At 38.6% G+C, this 22380-nt stretch overlaps 1 protein-coding gene across 1 annotated transcript; it reads left to right on the top strand.

The window, feature by feature from the left end:
* Positions 1-9889: 9889 nt before the first annotated feature.
* On the top strand, positions 9890-12288 carry LOC130933294 (uncharacterized). Its single transcript, XM_057862873.1, has 2 exons — positions 9890-10774; positions 11988-12288. The coding sequence occupies exon 1, from the start codon at positions 9943-9945 to the stop codon at positions 10666-10668; it is 726 nt and encodes a 241-aa protein (XP_057718856.1). The 5' UTR covers positions 9890-9942; the 3' UTR covers positions 10669-10774; positions 11988-12288.
* The last annotated feature ends 10092 nt before the right edge of the window (positions 12289-22380 follow it).

The following is a 22380-nucleotide window of genomic DNA, read 5'->3' on the forward strand; positions in this document are numbered from 1 at the left end:
TGTTCTTCGTAACTGCATTATCGAGCTTGCCCCATAAAAAGTTCTAGCTTAAAGATGACATAATGACAATTAGGATTGAGATACTTGATAATATATCAGAGCTTCTCCCCTTACTGATCCTCCGGAGTTCTCCGTACTTTCAGAAAAGATCTCGCGTACTCGAAAACCGGGGTTGTTACAGAAGGACTATTTGATAAGCTACTAGATCGACTCTTTTAAGTATTTGGAAAGGTTCTATGTATCGTGGGTTAAGTTTTTTAGTCTTAAGGGCTCTACCTATTCCAGTAATCGAAGTTACTTCTAGAAAGACATGATCTCCCTCACTAAACTCTAAGGGTCTACGTCTATTATCGGCATAGCTCTTTTGACGGCTCTGTGCGGTCTGGATCTTCTGGCGAATACCCTTTATCTTCTCAGTAGTTTCTTGCACTAAGTCTGGACCTAAGACACTAACTTCTCCGTCATCATTCCAACACAATGGTGTTTGACATCTTCTTCCGTAGAGAGCTTTATATGGTGCCATCCCAATACTTTGTTGGTAACGGTTGTTGTAGACGAACTCAACCAATGGCAAACACTTATCCTAACTGCCCTGGTTATTCATCCCACAAGATCTTAACATGTCTTCCAATGTCTGGATTGTTCGCTCTGATTGTCCGTCTGTATGAGGATGGTATGATGTACTCATATGCAATTCTGTTCCTAAAGCTTTCTGGAAAACTCCCCAGAATCTGGAAGTAAACCTCGGATCTCAATCTGAAACAATTTACGAAGGTATCCCATGTAAACGTACGATTTCTTGAATATATATATTTGTTCTAGCCTTTCTAAAGTATAGTCAACTAGAATCGAAAAGAAGCACGCCGACTTTGGCAACCTGTCCACAATCACCCAAATGGCACTACGTCCTGTTGAGGTTCTTGGAAATCTCGTGATAAAATCCATAGTAATCTGCTCCCATTTCCATTGTGGTATTTCTAAGGGTTGCAGGGTTCCTGACAGCTTCTGATGTTCTACCTTCACCTTCTGGCAGGTTAAACATCTTGAGACATAATCAGCTACTTCTTTCTTTAAGTCCGGCGACCAGAATATTTGTTTCAAATCTCAATACATCTTCGTCACTCCAAGATGCATAGAAAGTCTGCTTTGATGAGCTTCTGTAAGAATCTTTTGTTGCAATTCTCCAGAGTTAGGCACACAAATTTTGTTCTTGTACCTCCATAGGCCACTACGATCCTATCTCATAGCTTCTTCAGCTCTGCAAGCAATGGTGACATCCGGTACGGTGCTATGAAAATCGGTCTGGTTCCAGGTACTAGATCAATACTGGATTTTATCTCTTGCTGAGGAAGAAACTCAGGTATGTCGTTCAAGAAAACATCAGAAAATTCTTTCACCATTTGGATTCGTTCTAAGCTTAATTCACTATCATTCGAGCTAGCCGCTAACAGAACGTACCCCTCACAATCACTCCCGCCCAAGGTAACTCTTACAGAATTCAGATATAAGGTGTGGGACAGAAATGGTTTAGTACATAGACTATCAGATGGAATAACAGCAGTTCTTTTAAAATAATCAAAGAAAACATGATACATAGATACTCAATCTAATCCTACAATAACTTCTAAACCAGATGGAGATAAACAGATTAGATCGTGTATAAAAGTCCTGTTCCTAATAGCGAATGGTACTTGCAGGCACACTAAATTGGTCAAAGCATTTTGGGATGCAGGTGTATGGAAAATCAAGTAAAAATTCAATTTAAGGAAATATAATCCTAACTCGTGAGCAATAATTAGAGAAATAAAGAATGCGATGCACCCGAATCATACAGTACAGTTAGAAATCGATTCTTGACATAACCTGACCTTGAATGAGGGTGTTCGATTGCACAACATCGTCAATAGTGATAGCAAACACTCGTCCTTGTTGTTGAGTGCTAACTGGATTTCGAGTAAATCCCTTTGGACAATCCTTGGTAATATGTCCAAGTTCTCTACAAGCATAGCAGTTAGGTGATCCAAACTGGCAAGACCTGTTATCATGCTCTTTTCCGCATTACTTACATGCAGTGTTTATGTAAGCCTGATGGGCTCGTTTACCATTACCTTGCCTTACTTTACCTCCATTCTTACCCATACAGCGATCAGTAATGTTACCAACTTGTAGGTTCTTATGCTGTCGTATGCCACGTGCTTTAAATGCACCCTTCTCCCATCTGTCTGATGATTGCTAAGACGCCTTGGTGGAAATCCTTGGCGACTCACTTTAGCCACAGTCACTTTCTTAATACATTCTTCCACTAACTTGCTCTTGTTGACTAATTCGGCAAAATTACGTATCTCCAGCGAAACTATTGAACTCATCAGATCAACACAAAGGCCTCCTTCAAACTTCAAGCACTTCCATTCTTCAAGGCCAGCAGGATCCCCTTGACAGATCTTAGAGAAACAACACAAATCATCGAAATTACGAGCATACTCAGCAACAGTCATATCCCCTTGCCTCAGCTGCATAAGCTCCATCTCCTTAGCATCTCGTGTTGCTCCCGGAAAATACTTTTTATAAAATTCGTCCCTAAAGATATCCCAAGGAATGTCATTTTCATTCTGTTGTAGCAGTCGCTGTATCCCCTGCCACCAGTACTCAGCTTCTCCCTCGAGCATATAAGTAGCAAACTCCACGTGTTGTCCTTCCGAAACATGCTGCGCCCTCAGTGATCGTTCAATACCTCGAAACCAGTTATCAGCGTCAGTCGCAACGAGTGCACCCTTGAACTTAGGCAGATTAACCTTCAGAAAGGTCGCAAGGGTCATAGGTCTTTCAGGATGCCCTAAGTTGTTCTCATCATTTCCATTATCTTCTCCGTATTCATTCTCATTCCCATTTCTCACTCCGAGACGTTCAACAGCCCTAGCCGCTCCTACAGCAGGTTCACGCACTACTTCAGCCACGTTGTTCATGGTAGCCATAAACGTTTCCTGTTCCCTCTCGTAGTTAACATTAGGAATTCCTTCCCGTACGCCTCGTCTCCGTGAACCCATTGTAGTCTTGTTCACACCAAACAATCATTGTTAAGGTGATCAGTCTTAACACTTCAAGTCAAGTGTGAACATTCCCAAAATGAAAACACAGAAACAATCATGCAACATATATCACTGGGATATCCTATACGCATGAGACACACAACAGAGTATGCAATGAAGCATAGTCAGTCCACTCCCCAGGCTCTACTGGGAACGAACTGCTCTGATACCAAATTGTAACGACCCAATTTCTGGTACGTCATGATCATACTAGAAACTGAGCGCTACCAACTTGTCTACCTAATTATTATCTATTATTTATTATATGAGCCTAATTCGTTGTTAAAAGCGTGGTTAATTTGCGAGGTATATTTTTTTTTGTTTGAAAACATTTGGGTTAATAGACGGAATCATACATAATCAATTCACAACTGATAACAGATAAAACGGTTATAAACAACTACACATAAATACATCACAAACAGTCAACAATATTTAGTGATCCAACTTTTATTTAAGTATAGACTTTTAGTTAGAACACCCCTAGATATAGCTAGATAATAACTATATACATATATATACATACAACATCCCAGGTCCTGACCTATTCAAGAGATCCCTAAGCTGGCACCCAGGCTAGCCTAGACTCTATACTCACCTAGTCCCTCTAAATTACTAAAGAGAGGGAAAGTACGGTCTAAGTCTTCAAAACTCAAGTCAGGTGGAACATCATCAAAAGATAGAACATCATCTACTACTTCTCTGCACGATCAGACTTTCCCACAGGACGTCTCTCTGGTACCTCATGAAGTAGCCACGCAATGGGAATCTCGTACACAGGATTTAGGCTAAGGTGCACATACGAACGGGGTGTAGACGTTGGCTGGTATCACAGTATATACATATAAACAAAGAACGATATTCACCCTAGACTCAGAAGACTATCTATAGCAGAATCCTCTTTGCAGAACCATCTTCAACGAATTACGGTAAGGTATTCTTACTTCCATCTGAAGGGGGAAGGGAGAGAGAAGGGGTAAGAACTGGGGAGTTCTTAGTAGGGTCGGGGTTATTAGTTACGTTCATTTATTTGGGGTCGATTAGCAGACGAATAATAGAATATAGCGAAGCAGTAAACAAAAGATAAAGACAGAAAGAGAAAGTAGAGACGATAGAAAGCAGAACACAAACAAAAGAATACAAGATAATAAAACATAGAAATAGCATACAAGCAGACAAACACAAAGAAATAGATCACACACAGAAAGGAATGCAACAGAGAATGATGCGCAGACAAGAATGATGCATGTCTAGCCCTAGTGCAGGTAATGAGCTCATTTGTCGGTTTCTACCCGCTCCCGACGTAACCCAGCATCACTAGTCGGATATGGCTTTCCTGTTGGCTATACCCCTGTGTACAGGAAATAACCCCTCTGCCACCACAGGGTCCACTGCACGCAGGAAATAACACATCTGCCACTGCAGGGTTGTATGCCGACACACCTTCTGTATACAGGAAATAACCCCTCTGCCACTACAGAAATGGAACAGGTGGTCACGGTACTTCTGTAGCAGGAAATAACCCCTCTGCCTTACAGAAATAAAATATGGATCTGTACCGTAGGAAAGCGTTCTCAGTGACCACACCATTATCTATCTGACTGCCTCACTGCAGCAGATGATCATACAAGTATATCTGGAGTTGCCTTAACGCAACAAATGAATAAACACATCTCTTGGGTTGCCTCAAGCAACAAATAAATATATCTTGGGTTGCCTCAAGCAACAGATCATCACATAATCATTCTCATTATCATCATTCATCATCATTCTCATTATTCATCATCATTTTCACATTCTTATGCAGTACCTATTTCTTTCTCTGTTCAATCATTCTGTACAAACTTTACATCTTTCACTTTTACAACATCTTAATTCAAACCATCTTTATCAAATTACTCTTTTCTCTTGATCTCTTTTCTCTATTCTGGTTACTCTGTTCTCTGTATCTCTTTACTCTACTCTGGTTACTCTTTTCTCTGCTTAACGTACGTATTTAAAGCTTATGTAAATCTCGGTATGAATAGTTTTCCTGTCCCAAGTATAGGTTCATTAAGTCTATACTGAAACAGTTTAACTTTTCATACAATACCTAACCCTAGTCGCAACTCAAGGACTAACTATGTTGCCCTAGTTCGTTCACTAATCTCTGTCTGTTTTTCTGCCATTAAAACATTACAGACTTTTTCTTTGACTTTTATCTTTTCTTCAACTTTTTATCTTTCTTTTATCTTTGCCTCACTAACATGTTATTACCACTCCCTAAGTGTTTTATGAAGGTAATTATGAGATTCTGTACTTAAAGTTGTCTTTCTAAAGCTTTTACAGAAAACTGCCTTTTTCGCATTATTTTATTATTTTTATTAAAATATTATTTTAAATTAAATATTATTATTTAATATTTTATTATTATTTATTATTTTATTATTAATTTTCGAAATTTACCTTGCCTTTACCTTTTCACTTTCAAAATTAACTTTTTACCCCGGTAACTTTTAATATTTCTACTTTTACCACCCTAACTTTCAGAAATTACCAAATAACCCCTCAAACACCAAAATATTTACTTCCTTGCCCTTTTTAAGATCTAAGGCCTGTTCTTCATTGTTCTTCATCACACTCAAAGTGTTCTTCGTGTTCTTCATAAATTCTTCAGATTCTTTCTCGGTTTTTACCCGTTTTTCAATCTTTTCAGCAACCGATTTTTACCAAAATTCATAATAAATTCCCAGCCACTAAAACCCCATCTTTTCCACATGATTTCAACACAAATTGAACCTCAATTTAGGGCCTAGGGTTCGTTTTTCCAGCAGCCACAAGAACACACATTCATAGCTTGAATTTCATCAAATTTCATCAAAATTTCACCAAATTTTCACCAAGAATCAATCATATATGCAACCACTTTTTAGCACAGCCAAATCATACAACATTCACACATCTCAAACACAAATAATCAAGATTAATTTCGTGACACCCTACCTGGTTTTGCTGCTCCTAATTCGGTTAAACTTTCAGGTGGTCCTTAAGCACTTTTTCCTCCTAAATCACATCAAGAACAACTTTAAATCCAAAAACTCTCAACTGACCAAATCTCACTCAGCATGTTAGGAAGAGATATATCACCTTAAAGTTGCTGGAAATTCACGTTTCTTGGCCCTCAAGTCAAGTTAAGCATGATTCCTAAGGAAAAACATCAAGAAAACACATGTTTACATGGTTTTCCTTGAAAACCGAATTGAAGAGGGAGGGAGACAGCCATCTCACCTTATTTCCAGCCTTGATATGTTATATGATTATGTAGAGGAAGAAGAGAGGATCATTTTGGTGAAATCGGAGTTTTGATTTGAGTTTTAGTTCAGAAGAAATCAAGCTTTGAAGATTTATGAACCAAGAACTTTCTCTCCTTTTTCTCTTGGTTATTTTCGGCCACAATGAGCAAATGAGGCAGCCTTGGGGGTTTTGGGGGTGTAGGGTGAGTTATGATTGGTTGGCTTGGAGGTGGATTAAAATAATATTAAAATATCTCTGGTGTACAACTACTAAAACTAGGTGTATCGGAACACTCGTAAAAACATCTCTAAAAATTATTTTCTGAGCTACTAGCATAAATGACACTAGTAACATATTTATTATGAGAATAGAACATGTATAATGAGGCCTTAGCATTGCTAAATTCATCAGAGAGTGCTGGTGCTAAGCTGCACCAGTAAACCGTAAACCCGGTTAAACCGATTTTCTGTTTTTAACAAAAACCAACTAGCTAACCTTATAATATCATTCAAGAATTTTCTAATACTAATATAAGGATAATATTATACTATTATCTCTCTCCTCTCATGAATCGAGTCCGGTTCGTCAAACAGAGACTATTTACGAAAATCAGAATCAAAACTGCCAACCGATACGGTTCAAAAACTAGGTTCTTCGCGATTGCATTATCGAGATTGCCTCAGAGGAGGTTCTAGCTTAAGGATGACATAATGATAATGAGGATTGAGATGCTTGATGATATAACAGAGGTGTTCCCTTTACTGATCTTCCGGAGAAATCCGTACTTTCAGAAAAGATCTCAGGTACTCGAAAATTAGGGTTGTTACATTTGGGGCATTGAACGCCCAGCCAGTGCTCCCTGGCTGGCGTTCAACACCACTAAGATTGCCATTTTGGGCATTAAATACCCATGGTCTGCCCTTGGCTGGCGTTCAACGCCAGCAACACACTCCATCCAAAGTGTTTTCTTTTCACTGCTTTTCCAGGGGTTACCTGAAATGTTGAGGTCGATCTTCGACGAGGTGTCTTAATGATAAACCACTATTTTATGGTTTATCTTGTGCTTAATTGAGTGGATTTTATCGATCTTTCATACACTTATTCATACTAAATGCATGGGTTTACATTCTCCTTCCTGATTTTGTGCTATGATTGAAAACATGCTTCTTTGGCCTTATATTTGCTAATATTAATCCTCTCTTATTACCATTAGATGCCTTGATATGTGTGTTAAGTGATTTCAGAGATTACAGGGCAGGAATGGCTTAGAGGATGGAAAGGAAGCATGCAAAAGTGGAAGGAATACAAGAAGTTGAAGGAATTACGAAGTTGTCAGCCTGACCCTCTTGCATTAAAACGGCCATAACATGATCTACAAAGGTCCAAATGACGCGGTTCTAGTTGCGTTGGAAAGCCAACATCTGAGGCATCACAACGATATATAGTTTGCCATAGCTGCCTCAAAGCTAGGCGATGCGGACGCGTGAATGATGCGCCCGCATCGCATCTGCGAATCTCAACCCACACAAACGCATGGACGACGCTTCCGCGTCACTTTCCCGCGACTTGTACGTACCAGATTTCAAAATTACCGATTTTTGGGTTGTTTCTGACCTAGTTTTTGGCTCAGAAAGCACAGATTAGAGGCTATAAAGTGGGGAAATGCATCTATTCATAGTCATTCAATCATTACTCACAATTTTAGGTTTTAGATGTACTTTTTAGAGAGAGAGGTTCTCTCCTCTCTCTTAGGATTTAGGATTAGGATTCCTCTTAAATGATTTAGGATTTCAACTCTTCATCAGGTTCAATATTCCTTTTTACTTTATATTCCTCTTTTACTTTCAGATACTTTAATGCTTGTATTAGTTATGTTGCCTATTTGGCTTATGAATCATTCATGTTAGGATTTTCTTTATTTAATATAATTTGAGATATTTTCAGATCTATTATTTGTTTCTTTTATTTATGATATAAATAATTTATATTTTTCTACCTTTTGGCTCTGGTTGATTAATTGGTGACTCTTGAGTTATCAAACTCATTGTTGACTGAAAATTGGAATTCTTCAAGAATTAATTCGAGTTCCACTAACTCTAGCCTTTCCCAAGGAAAGACTAGGACTTGAGGAATAAAAATTAATTCATTCACTTAACATACCTTCATAGTTAGAGGTTGACTTAGTGGGAGAAAAATCCAATTCTCATCACAATTGATAAGGATAACTGGGATAGGACTTCCAGTTCTCACACCTTGCCAAGAGTTTTACCAGTTATTATTTTGATGACTTGTTATTTTACATTACTTGTTCAACTCTTTTGAAAACCCCAAAATATACATTTGCATAACCAATAATAAGAACACCTCCCTGCAATTCCTTGAGAAGACGACCCGAGGTTTAAATACTTTGGTTATCAATTTTATCAGGGGTTTGTTACTTGTGACAACCAAATGTTTGTACGAAGGGATTTTTTTTTGGTTTAGAATCTATACTCACAACGCGACTATATTTTTACAAAATTCTTTACTAGCAAAAATCCTAACGTAAAAAATGGCGCTGTTGCCGGGGAATTGCAAACGTGTGCCTTATTATTGGTTATTATAAATATTTTCAAAAATTTTTTTTTTCAGATTTTTATTTAAAATTTTTATCTTATCTTATCTTATTTTTCAAAATTCAAATTTTTTTTCAAAAATCATATCTCTTTCAAAAATCTTATCTTATCTTTTTTTTTTCAAAAATCATATCTTTTTCAAAATCTTATATTATCCTTTTTCAAAATATTTTCTTTTTGTTAGTTTTTGTTTTTATTTTTTTCTATTACTATGAATTCTCACCCCTTTGCCTTCAGGTTTGATTCTAATGTTGTTGTTAGGAATGGGAACTATAATGAGAACAGGCACCAAGGATGGAACAATCAAAGATGGGAGGAGCCACAAGGATTTGATCAACCCTCATGGCAACAACCACCTCCAATGGACTATCAAGGCAATGGCTATGGTGATCACTCTTTTGATTATCAACAACTACCACCATGCGCCTATGAACCCTCTCCTCAACATCAATTTGGACCACCATACTCACAAGCGCCTTTCTGCCACTCACCTCCATATGACCCTAACACATATCCACCATACCAACCACCCTATGAACCATATGAATCATATATAGAACCACCCCAATTCCACCCCAATTACTCCCAAGAACCACCACCGCCAATTTTTGGATCGACCCAAGAATCACAGGCTTGGCTCAAAGAATCAGTAGATCAATTTCATGCAACCCTTCATCAACTAGAGCAAGCAATAAATCAATTACCTTCCAGACGTTTGGACACTCAAGGAACCCCCATGGCTTCATATGGAGAATCTAATGAAGAACGTAGCATGAAGGAGATACTAGAAACTCCAGTGGACAGTAAAGATCATGACTTTGTACTGGAACAAGTGGAGGAAGCCGGAATTATTGAAGAAGAAGAAGTGGTCGAAGACTTAACCTCCATGGGAAAGTCAAGCTATAAAGCCTCCTTCAAAGACGTTTGAAACTGATGTTGAGGAGGGTGTACAACCTCCAAAGCATATCATGGTTGAAGACTTTGAAGGGGATGATCAAAAGATGGATTCAATCATTGATGAATTCTTATCTGCATTTGTATCATCTCCCATTGGACTTGACATGGAGACTAAAGAAGAAGAAGCACAACCTCCCATGCCCTTGGTGAATAATGAAGAAGAAATTGAATTGGAAGAAAGCTACCAAGAGGAAGAGGTTGATATTGAAAAACCTTACAAAAAGGTGGAAGTTGTCAGAGAAGAGCACAAGGGAGTAGAGCTTGCAAATTCATTAGAAATATCTCTCCCAAGACCATTACCATCCAACACAACGTTCAAGTGGGTAAAATTCCTATCCTTATCCTTTACTTTCCCACTTGAATATGGGCTACTAGAGACGGATGGTAACCTTAGAACTCTCTGTGGCATCAAGAGTGAGAGGAAGATGGTTAGTGGTAAGTATTGTCCTGCAAGTTTCAACATGGTTAGGTGCTCAAAGTTTAAACGTAAAGGTTGGTATAGAGCTCAATTGAATGGGTCAAGGAAGTTGTTTGGATGCTTCAATGAGAATTCTAAAGCTGAGCCACCCGGCTGGAACAATGATGATCAACTTGAAGACGGGTGTAGAAACAAGATTTGGGATCCGGGAATATATGAGGATCAATTTTGGGAGCTCAAAGCTTGTGAAGAACTCCATCAAAGCTTGAGGAATTTACTTAGTATGGATAGAGCTTATTGGAAGACCAAGCATTGGTGAAAGTTTCAGGACGAGTTCAAGCACAAGCCGCCATGACAAGGAGCTCGCTAAATGTCCAACTTAAGGACTTTAACTAAAAGTGCTAGGTGGGAGACAACCCACTATGGTATGATCGTTCCTTTTCTATTTCAGTCTGTTTTTGAATTTTTATTGAACCTGGAATCATGCATAGCATTCATATTAAACATTGCATTCTACATACTGCATTATATATAAAAAAAAGAAGAAAAGGGCACGCAACGCAACAGCGTCACCGACGCGTCCGCGTCCCCTGTGCCTTAGGAAGAAAAGAGTCTTTACAGAGAGTCACGCGAGAGCGTGGCTGGATGCGTGCCTTTGGCACAAATTAATCCACACGACCGCGTGGATGACGCGATCGCGTCATTAACGAAATAGCCTTCCCACGCATCCGCGTGGCCCTGTAAATCGACGTCAAAATGGTGTATGGCCGAAAGTTACGCTGGAGTTGGGCTGAACCTGTGCTAGCCGCACAAGCCCTGCCTCACGAACGCGTGCCTCACGTGTCCGCGACGTTTTCATAATTTAGCCATCCACGCGATCACGTCAACCATGCGACCGCGTCACCCTCAAAAGTGGCAACATGATTTTCGAACAGAGAGTTGTGCGAGCGCGAGGCTGCTCTCGCGCTACTAGCACAAACCATGTCACGCGTCTGCGTGACCGACGCTCCTGCGTCACCTCACTTACGTGCTACCCGCGCAAACGCGTCACTTACGCGTCCGCATCACAAGCGGCGCACAACTTATCTTAATCTGCCAAAATATCTTATCTTTTTCTTCCCCTTCTTCCTTCTTCCCTCTTTCTTCTTTCTTCTTTCTTTCTTTTTTTATTTTCATACAGTTTTATGTTGGTGTTGGAGCTTTATTTTGATTTTACTTTATTATAACTGAGCTTGTGGATATTATAAGGATTGGTTTGACAATTGATATTTTAAATTTGGCTCTCATATATATTTGGATTTATTACTTTCATTCCTCTTTTAACTCACAATACTTGTAATCCACCTGTATTTGAGATTATCATTCACAATTGTCATCATACAAGTGCTCTTTAATCCAGCTTATTTTAACAATTGATGCTTGACCTATTTAATCCTTTGCCTGCATGCTTTTACACATCTTGCATCTAATTGATATAATATGCCTTGCTATATTTCCATTGATGTCCAAATTGCATGTAGTCGCGACCATGTATTTAAGACATTATCCCTTACCTTGGCATTGATTATCACTTAAACCTTCCTCCTCCCGGTTCTAGCTATTTGAATTACATGACCCTTTCCTTTCTCCCTTTTTCAGAATGGCCACCAAAAAGGGTAACGAGAAAGCCTCTAACAAGCCACTGGCGAAGAGCGGAACAAATAGAGCACCAGTTGGGGAACCAAAACTCCCATCCACTTGCATATCTTAGCATGCACCGAGGATGGTGCAATCTTTAAGTGTGGGGAGGTCGATACTGATCACCACGGGTTAGTTATTCTCTTCTCAACACCAATATTCTATTTTCTTTGTTTAATTGTTGCATTGCATAAAAGATTGCATGTGTAGTTGATTTTATGCATTTAGCTACTGCTTGGTTAAAATAATAAGTTTCTTTTTAAGACCCTATTTTTGAAAAAATTTCACTAAATTAAATATAAAAAAAATTTAAATTTTCTATGTGTTAAATTTGTTTGAAGTTGTATTTGGAACATGGTTTTTGAGCCAAAGAACACACAACCTGTGAGATTTTGAGCTTAATTACATGGTTACATTATTTAACCGTAATATTTTATTCTTGTGTGTTTTCTTCCCTATAATTGCAATCTTTACTTTGTTTTAGTCTATATATCCATTGTTTGGTATATTTACATGCTTGCATATGATTGAGCCCATATTTGATTATTAACTCACTTATCCCAAATAAAGCCTACCCTTTTATGTCACCCTTGTCAGCCACTGGTGGACGAAATTGTGATCATCAACAATGGCTCCAAAGACTTGGTAGCGCTCTCAAATATGAATCACACTTAGTCACAACTCCGCACAACTGACCAGCAAGTGCACTGGGTCGTCCAAGTAATACCTTACATGAGTAAGGGTCGATCCCACGGAGATTGTTGGTATGAAGCAAGCTGTGGCCATCTTGTAAATCTCATTCAGGCAGATAATAATTGGTTATGGGAAATATAAAGAGATACTTTAATTAAATAATAAAGGATAGAAATACTTATGTAAATTAATGGTGGGAATTTCAGATAAGCGTATGGAGATGCTTGTCCCTATTGAATCTCTGCTTTCCTACTGCTTTCATCCAATCCTTCTTACTCCTTTCCATGGCAAGCTGTATGTAGGGCATCACCGTTGTCAATGGCTACATCCCATCCTCTCAGTGAAAATGGTCCAAATGCTCTGTCACAGCACGGCTAATCATCTGTCTGTTTTCAATCAGGTTGGAATAGAATCCCGTGATTCTTTTGCGTCTGTCACTAACGCCCAGCCTTCAGAAGTTTGAAGCTCGTCACAGTCATTCAATCCCGAAATCCTACTCGGAATACCACAGACAAGGTTAGACTTTCCTGATCCCCATGAATGCCGCCATCAATTCTAGCTTATACCACGAAGATTCTGATAAAGGAATCCAAGAGATATATGTCCGGTCTAAGGTAGAACGGAAGTGGTTGTCAGTCACGCGCGTTCATAGGTGAGAATGATGATGAGTGTCACGGATCATCACATTCATCAAGTTGAAGTGCATCGAATATCGTAGAACAGGAATAAATCGAATTGGATAGAAAATACTAGTAATTGCATTGAAACTTGAGGTACAGCAGAGCTCCACACCCTTAATCTATGGTGTGTAGAAACTCCACCGTTGAAAATACACAAGTGACAGGTTCAGGCATGGCCGAATGGCCAGCCCCCAAAACGTGATCACAGGATCAAAAATACAATTCAGGATATCTAATACAATAGTAAACTATTCTATTTATACTAGACTAGCTACTAGGGTTTACAGAAGTAAGTATTTGATGCATAAATCCACTTCTAGGGCCCACTTGGGGTATGTTTGGGCTGAGCTTGATCTATCCACGAGCTGAGGCTTCTCTTGGAGTTGAACGCCAAGTTGTAACATGTTTTGGGCGTTCAACTCCGGTTTGTGACGTGTTTCTGGCGTTTGACTCCAGACAGCAACATGGAACTGGCGTTGAGCGCCAGTTTACGTCGTCTAATCACGAATAAAGTATGTACTATTATATATTGCTGGAAAGCTCTGGATATCTACTTTCCAACGCCATTGAGAGTGCGCCATTCGGAGTTCTGTAGCTCCAGAAAATAAATTTCGGGTGCAGGGAGGTCAGATTCCAACAGCATCAGCAGTCCTTTGTCAGCCTCTTATCAGAGTTTTGCTCAGGTCCCTCAATTTCAGCCAAAAAATACCTGAAATCATAGAAAAACACACAAACTCATAGTAAAGTCCAGAAATGTGAATTTAGCATAAAAACTAATGAAAACATCCCTAAAAGTAACTATAACATATTAAAAACTACCTAAAAACAATGCCAAAAAGCGTATAAATTATCCGCTCATCACAACACCAAACTTAAATTGTTGCTTGTCCCCAAGCAACTGAAAATCAATTAGGATAAAAAGAAGAGAATATACTATAAATTCTAAAATATCAATGAATATTAATTCTAATTAGAATGATTGGCTTCTCTAGGAACTTTAGAATTTCGGATAGTGTTATTGATTCTCCTAGTTAAGTATGTTGATTCTTGAACATAGCTACTTTTATGAGTCTTGGCCGTGGCCCTAAGCACTTTATTTTCCAGTATTACCACCGGATACATAAATGCCACAGACACATGACTGGGTGAACCTTTTCAGATTGTGACTCAGCTTTGCTAAAGTCCCAAGTTAAAGGTGTCCAGAGCTCTTAAGCACACTCTTTTTGCTTTGGATCACGACTTTAACCACTCGGTCTCAAGCTTTTCACTTGGACCTGCATGCCACAAGCACATGGTTAGGGACAGCTTGATTTAGCCGCTTAGGCCTGGATTTTATTTCCTTGGGCCCTCCTATCCATTGATGCTCAAAGCCTTGGATCCTTTTTACCCTTGCCTTTTGGTTTTAAGGGCTATTGGCTTTTTCTGCTTGCTTTTCTTTTCCTTTCTATTTTTTTTTGCCACTCTTCTTTTTCTTTTCAAGCTTTTGCTTTTTCACTGCTTTTTCTTGCTTCAAGAATCAATCTCATGATTTTTCAGATTGTCAATAACATTTCTATTTGTTCATCATTCTTTCAGGAGCCAACAATTTTAACATTCATACACAACAAGATAAAAAATATGCACTGTTCAAGCATTCATTCAGAAAACAAAAGGTATTGTCACCACATCAATATAATTAAACTAAATTCAAGGATAATTTCGAAACTCATGTACTTCTTGTTCTTTTGAATTAGAAACATTTTTCATTTAAGAGAGGTGATGGATTCACGAAATTATTCATAGCCTTAAGACATAGTTACTAAATACTAATAATCATGTAATAAAGACACAAACATAGATAAACATATAATATAAAAAAACGAAAAGTAGAAAAAAATTTAAGAACAAGGAATGAGTCCAGCTTAGTGAGGGTGGCGCCTTCTTGAAGGACCAATGATGTCCTTAAGCTCTTCTATGTCCCTTCCTTGCCTTTGTTGCTCCTCCCTCATTGCTCTTTGATCTTCTCTTATTTCATGGAGAATGATGGAGTGCTCTTGATGTTCCACCCTTAATTATTCCACATTGTAACTTAAATCTTCTAAGGAAGTGTTGAGTTGTTCCCAATAGTTGTTGGGAGGAAAGTGCATCCCTTGAGGCATCTCCGGGATTTCTTGGTGATGAGCTTCCTCATGCGTCCCTTGGGCTCCATGAGTGGGCTCTCTTGTTTGCTCCATCCTTTTCTTAGTGATGGGCTTGTCCTCCTCAATGAGGATGTCTCCTTCTATGATAACTCCAGCTGAGTAACATAGATGGCAAATAAGATGAGGAAAAGCTAGCCTTGCCAAAGTAGAAGACTTATCGACTATTTTGTAGAATTCATGGGAGATGACTTCATGAACTTCTACTTCCTCTCCAATCATGATGCTATGAATCATGATGGCCCAATCCACAGTAACTTCAGATCGGTTGCTAGTGGGGATGATGGAGCGTTGAATGAACTCCAACCATCCTCTAGCCACAGGCTTGAGGTCCAGTCTTCTTAGTTGAACCGGCTTGCCTTTGGAGTCTCTTTTCCATTGAGCTCCTTCCACACATATGTCCATAAAAACTTGGTCCAACCTTTGATTAAAGTTGACCCTTCTAGTGTAGGGGCGTTCATCTCCTTGCATTATGGGCAAGTTAAATGCCAACCTCACATTTTTCGGACTAAAATCTAAGTATTTCCCCTGAACCATTGTAAGATAATTCTTTGGACTCGGGTTCATACTTTAATCATGGTTCCTAGTGATCCATGCACTGGCATAGAACTCTTGAACCATTAAAATTCCGACTTGTTGAATGGGGTTGGTTAGAACATCCCAACCTCTTCTTTGGATATCATGTCGGATCTCCGGATACTCATTTTTCTTGAGCTTGAAAGGGGCCTCAGGGATCACCTTCTTTTTGGCCACAACATCATAGAAGTGGTCTTGATGGGCTTTGGAGATGAATCTTTTCATCTCCCATGACTCGGAGGTGGAAGCTTTTGTCTTCCCTTTCCCTTTTCTAGAGGATTCTCCGGCCTTGGGTGCCATCAATGGGTTATAGAAAAACAAAAAGCTTATGCTTTTACCACACCAAGCTTAAAATATTGCTCGCCCTCGAGCAAGAGAAGAAAGAAAAGAAGAAGAAGAAGAAGAAAATATGGAAGAGAATGGGAGGTGTAGGTTTCGGCCAAGGTATAGAAGAGGGGGTTGTGTTGTGTGAAAATGAAGTAGAATGGATGGGTATATATAGGAAGGGGGGAGAGGGTAGGTTCGGCCATTTAGGGTGGGTTTGGGTGGGAAATATTTTTGAATGTTGAAGGTAGGTGTGGTTTGTGGGGAAGAGTGGATTAATGTGAGTGGTGAAGGGGGTAATTGGGAAGAGAGATTGGGTGATTGGTGAAGGATTTTGGGGAAGAGTGTTTATTGGAAAGAGAGAATGAAGGTTGAGAAGAGGGGAGAATATGTTAGGTAGGGATCCTGTGGGGTCCACAGATCCTGAGATGATCCTGTGGGGTCCATAGATCCTGAGGTGTCAAGGATTTACATCCATGCACCAATTAGGCATGTAAAATGCCTTAGCATACCATTCTGGCGTTTAAACGCCGAAGTGATGCACATTCTGGGCATTCAACGCCCATGTGCAGCATGTTTCTGGCGTTGAACGCCAGTTCCATGTTTGTTACTGGCGTTTAGCGCCAGCTTTCCTCAGGGCACATTCCTGACGTCCAAACGCCAGGATGTTGCTTGTTTCTGGCGTTTAGCGCCAGATCCATGCCCTGTTCTGGCGTTGAACGCCGGCCAGATGCAACTTACTGGCGTTTAAACGCCAATAAGTCCTTCCTCTAGGGTGTGATTTTTCCTCTGCTATTTTTGATTCTGTTTTTAATTTTAATATTTTTTTTGTGACTCCTCATGATCATGAACCTACTAAAACACAAAATAACAATAAAATAAAAATAAAATTAGATAAATAAAAATTAGGTTGCCTCCCAACAAGCGCTTCTTTAATGTCAATAGCTTGACAGTGGGCTCTCATGGAGCCACAAAGGTGATCAGATCAATGTTGTGGACTCCCAACACCAAACTTAGAGTTTGGATATGGGGGTTCAACACCAAACTTAGAGTTCGGTTGTGGCCTCCCAACACCAAACTTAGAGTTTGATTGTGGGGGCTCTGTTTGACTCTGTATTGAGAGAAGCTCTGCATGCTTACTCTCCCTTGTTACAGAAGGATAGCCGTGTGCCTTAAACACAAGGTAGTCCCCATTCAATTGAAGGACTAATCCTCTGTTAACATCAAGCACAGCACCTGCTGTGGCTAGGAAAGGTCTTCCAAGGATGATGCATTCATCCTCTTCCATCCTAGTGTCTAAGATTATGAAATCAGCAGGGATGTAAAGGCCTTCAACCTTTACTAACACATCCTCTACTAATTCATAAGCTTGTCTTACTGACTTGTCTGCCAATTGTAATGAGAATAAGGCAGGCTGCACCTCAAGGATCCCCAGTTTCTCCATTACAAAGAGTGGCATAAGATTTATTCCTGACCCCAGGTCACACAGAGCCTTGTTAAAGGTCATGGTGCCTATGGTACAGGGTATTAAGAATTTACCAGGATCTTGTTTCTTTTGAGGTAGAGTTTGCTGAACCCATGTATCAAGTTCACTAATGAGCAAGGGAGGTTCACCTTCCCAAGTCTCATCACCAAATAACTTGGTATTCAGCTTCATGATGGCTCCTAGATATTGAGCAACTTGCTCTCCAGTCATATCTTCATCCTCTTCTGAGGAAGAATAGTCTTCAGAGCTCATGAATGGCAGAAGGAGATTTAGTGGAATCTCTATGGTCTCTATATGAGCCTCAAATTCCTTTAAGTCCTCAATACGGAACTCCTTCTTGCTTGAGAGACGTCCCAGGAGGTCTTCCTCACTAGGATTTTCGTCCTTCTCCTCCCTTGTGCATTCGGCCATATTGATTACATCAATGGCCTTGCACTCTCCCTTTGGATTCTCTTCTGTATTGCTTGGGAGAATACTGGGAGGAGTTTCAATGATTTTCTTACTCAGCTGGCCCACTTGTGCCTCCAAATTTCTAATGGAGGATCTTGTTTCACTCATGAAACTTAAAGTGGCCTTAGACAGATCAGAGACTATGTTTGATAAGTTAGAGGGGCTCTGTTCAGAATTCTCTGTCTGTTGCTGAGAAGATGATGGAAAAGGCTTGTTATTGCTTAGCCTGTTTCTTCCATCATTATTAAAGCCTTGTTGAGGCTTTTGTTGATCCTTCCATGAGAAATTTGGATGATTTCTCCATGATGAATTATAGGTGTTTCCATAAGGTTCACCCATGTAATTAACCTCTGCCATTGCAGGGTTCTCAAGATCATAAGCTTCTTCAGAAGCTGCCTCTTTAGTACTGTTGGATGCATTTTGCCATCCATTCAGACTTTGAGAGATCATGTTGACTTGCTGAGCAACACTTTGTTATGAGCCAATATGGCATTCAGAGCATCAATTTCAAGAACTCCCTTCCTCTGAGGCGTCCCACTATTCACGGAATTCCTCTCAGAAGTGTACATGAATTGGTTATTTGCAACCATGTCAATAAGTTCTTGAGCTTCTGCAGGCGTTTTCTTTAGGTGAATGGATCCACCTGCAGAATGGTCCAATGACATCTTGGAAAACTCAGATAGACCATAATAGAATATATCTAATATGGTCCATTCTGAAAACATGTCAGAAGGATACTTTTTGGTCATCTGCTTGTATCTTTCCCAAGCTTCATAGAGGGATTCACCATCTTTTTGCTTGAAGGTCTGAACATCCACTCTAAGCTTGCTCAACTTTTGAGGAGGAAAGAATTTATCCAAGAAGGCCGTGACCAGCTTATCCCAGGAGTCCAGGCTATCTTTAGGTTGTGAGTCCAACCATGTTCTAGCTCTGTCTCTTACAGCAAAAGGGAAAAGCATGAGCCTGTAGACTTCAGGATCTACTCCATTCGTCTTTACAGTCTCACAAATCTGCAAGAACTCAGTTAAAAACTGGTAAGGATCTTCAGATGGAAGTCCATAAAACTTGCAGTTCTGTTGCATTAGAGCAACTAATTGAGGTTTCAGCTCAAAATTGTTTGCTCCAATGGCCGGAATTGAGATGCTTCTTCCATCAAATTTGGAAGTTGGTTTAGTGAAATCACCTAGCATTCTCCTTGCATTATTGTTGTTGGGTTCGGCTGCCATCTCCTTTTCTTGTTCAAAAATTTCAGAAAGGTTGTCTCTGGATTGTTGTAATTTAGCTTCTCTTAATTTCCTCTTCAGAGTCCTTTCAGGTTCAGGATCAGCTTCAACAAGAATGCCTTTTTCCTTGTTCCTGCTCATATAAGGAAGAAGAGAACAAGAAAAGAAAGAGGGATCATCTATGTCACAGTATAGAGATTCCTTTATGTTAGTAGAAGAAGAAAGGGAATAGGAGTGAAGAAGAATAAATAGGTAGGGGCATTGATTTGAGATGAAGAGAGGTGAAGAGAAGTGTTAGTAAATAAATAAATAAATAGAAGAATGGGAGAGGGAAGAAATTTCGAAAATAAATTTGAAAAGAAGTTAAATGATTTTCGAAAATAAAAGATAAGATATATTTAAAATTAAAACAATTAATTAATCAAAAAGAATTTTTGAAAAAGGGATGAGATATTTTCGAAAAATAAAGAGGGAAAAGTAGTTAGGTGGTTTTGAAAAAGATAAGAAACAAACAAAAAGTCAAATAGTTAGTTGAAAAAGATATTAAGATCAAATTTGAAAAGATAAGAAGATAAGAAGTTAGATAAGATATTTTGAAATTAAACTTTTGAAAAAGATAAAATTTTGAAAAAGATATGATAAAAAGATAAGATAAGAAGATATGATAAAAAGATAGGATTGAAAAATATTTAATTTTTAAAATTAAAATTAATCACTTAGCTAACAAGAAACTAAAAGATATGATTCTTGAATTTAAAGATTGAACTTTTCTTAACAAGAAAGTAACAAACTTCAAATTTTTGAATCAATCTCATTAATTGTTAGTGAATTTTCGAAAATTATGAAAGAAAGTTAAGAAAAAGATTTTTGAAAAATAATTTTCAAAATTTTCGAAAAAAAATAGAAAAAATGAAAAAGATATGATTTTTGAAAAAGATTTTGAAAAGATAAGATTTTTAAAATTGAAAATTTGACTTGACTTACAAGAAATAACTAATTTTAAAAATTTTTGATTAAGTCAACTTCAAATTTTTGAAATTTTGGAGAGAAATAAGGAAAAGATATTTTTTTATTTTTGAAATTTTTTATGATGAGAGAGAAAAACACAAAAGTGACCCAAAACATGAAAATTTTGGATCAAAACACAAGATGCATGCAAAACCACTATGAATGTCAAGATGAACACCAAGAACACTTTAAAGATCATGATGAACATCAAGAACATATTTTTGAAAAATTTTTAATGCAAAGAAAACATGCAAGACACCAAACTTAGAAATCTTTAATGCATGGACTCTAACAAACGAAAAATGCATATGAAAAACAACAAACAACACAAAGCAAGAAAACATCAAGATCAAACAAGAAGACTTGTCAAGAACAACTTGAAGATCATGAAGAATACTATGAATACATGTAATTTTCGAAAAACTAATGCATAAATTTTTAAAAACATGCAACTGACACCAAACTTAAAAATTGACTCAAGACTCAAACAAGAAACACAAAATATTTTTGGTTTTTATGATTTAATGAATTTTTTTGTATTTTTATTTTTTTTCGAAAAACATTATTAGAAAAACGGAAATGAAAGAAAAATTTTGAAATTTTTTTTTTTGAAAAGAAAATAAAAAGAAAATTACCTAATCTAAGCAACAAGATGAACCGTTAGTTGTCCAAATTCGAACAATCCCCTGCAACGGCGCCAAAAACTTGGTGGACAAAATTGTGATCACCAACAATGACTCCAAAGACTTGGTAGCGCTCTCAAATATGAATCACACTTAGTCACAACTCTGCACAACTGACCAGCAAGTGCATTGGGTCGTCCAAGTAATACCTTACGTGAGTAAGGGTCGATCCCACGGAGATTGTTAGTATGAAGCAAGTTGTGGCCATCTTGTAAATCTCATTCAGGCAGATAATAATTGGTTATGGGAAATATAAAGAGATACTTTAATTAAATAATAAAGGATAGAAATACTTATGTAAATTAATGGTGGGAATTTCAGATAAGCGTATGGAGATGCTTGTCCCTGTTGAATCTCTGCTTTCCTACTGTTTTTATCCAATCCTTCTTACTCCTTTCCATGGCAAGCTATATGTAGGGCATCACCGTTGTCAATGGCTACATCCCATCCTCTCAGTGAAAATGGTCCAAATGCTCTGTCACAGCACGGATAATCATCTGTTGGTTCTCAATCAGGCTGGAATAGAATCCCGTGATTCTTTTGCGTCTGTCACTAACGTCCAGCCTTCAGGAGTTTGAAGCTCGTCACAGTCATTCAATCCCGGAATCCTACTCGGAATACCACAGACAAGGTTAGACTTTCCGAATCCCCATGAATGCCGTCATCAATTCTAGCTTATACCACGAAGATTCTGATAAAGGAATCCAAGAGATATGAGCCCGGTCTAAGGTAGAACGGAAGTGGTTGTCAGTCACGCGCGTTCATAGGTGAGAATGATGATGAGTGTCACGGATCATCACATTCATCAAGTTGAAGTGCAACGAATATCTTAGAACAGGAATAAATCGAATTGGATAGAAAATACTAGTAATTGTATTGAAACTTGAGGTACAGCAGAGCTCCACACCCTTAATCTATGGTGTGTAGAAACTCTACCGTTGAAAATACACAAGTGACAGGTTCAGGCATGGCCGAATGGCCAGCCCCCAAAACGTGATTACAGGATCAAAAATACAATCCAGGATATCTAATACAATAGTAAACTATCCTATTT

Source organism: Arachis stenosperma, chromosome 6 (assembly GCF_014773155.1).
Source record: "Arachis stenosperma cultivar V10309 chromosome 6, arast.V10309.gnm1.PFL2, whole genome shotgun sequence".
In the NCBI taxonomy this organism is placed as follows: domain Eukaryota; kingdom Viridiplantae; phylum Streptophyta; class Magnoliopsida; order Fabales; family Fabaceae; genus Arachis; species Arachis stenosperma.

Excerpts from the sequence above, each read along its gene's own strand:
- LOC130933294 (XM_057862873.1), top strand. The coding sequence starts at position 9,943 with ATGGTTGAAGACTTTGAAGGGGATGATCAAAAGATGGATTCAATCATT.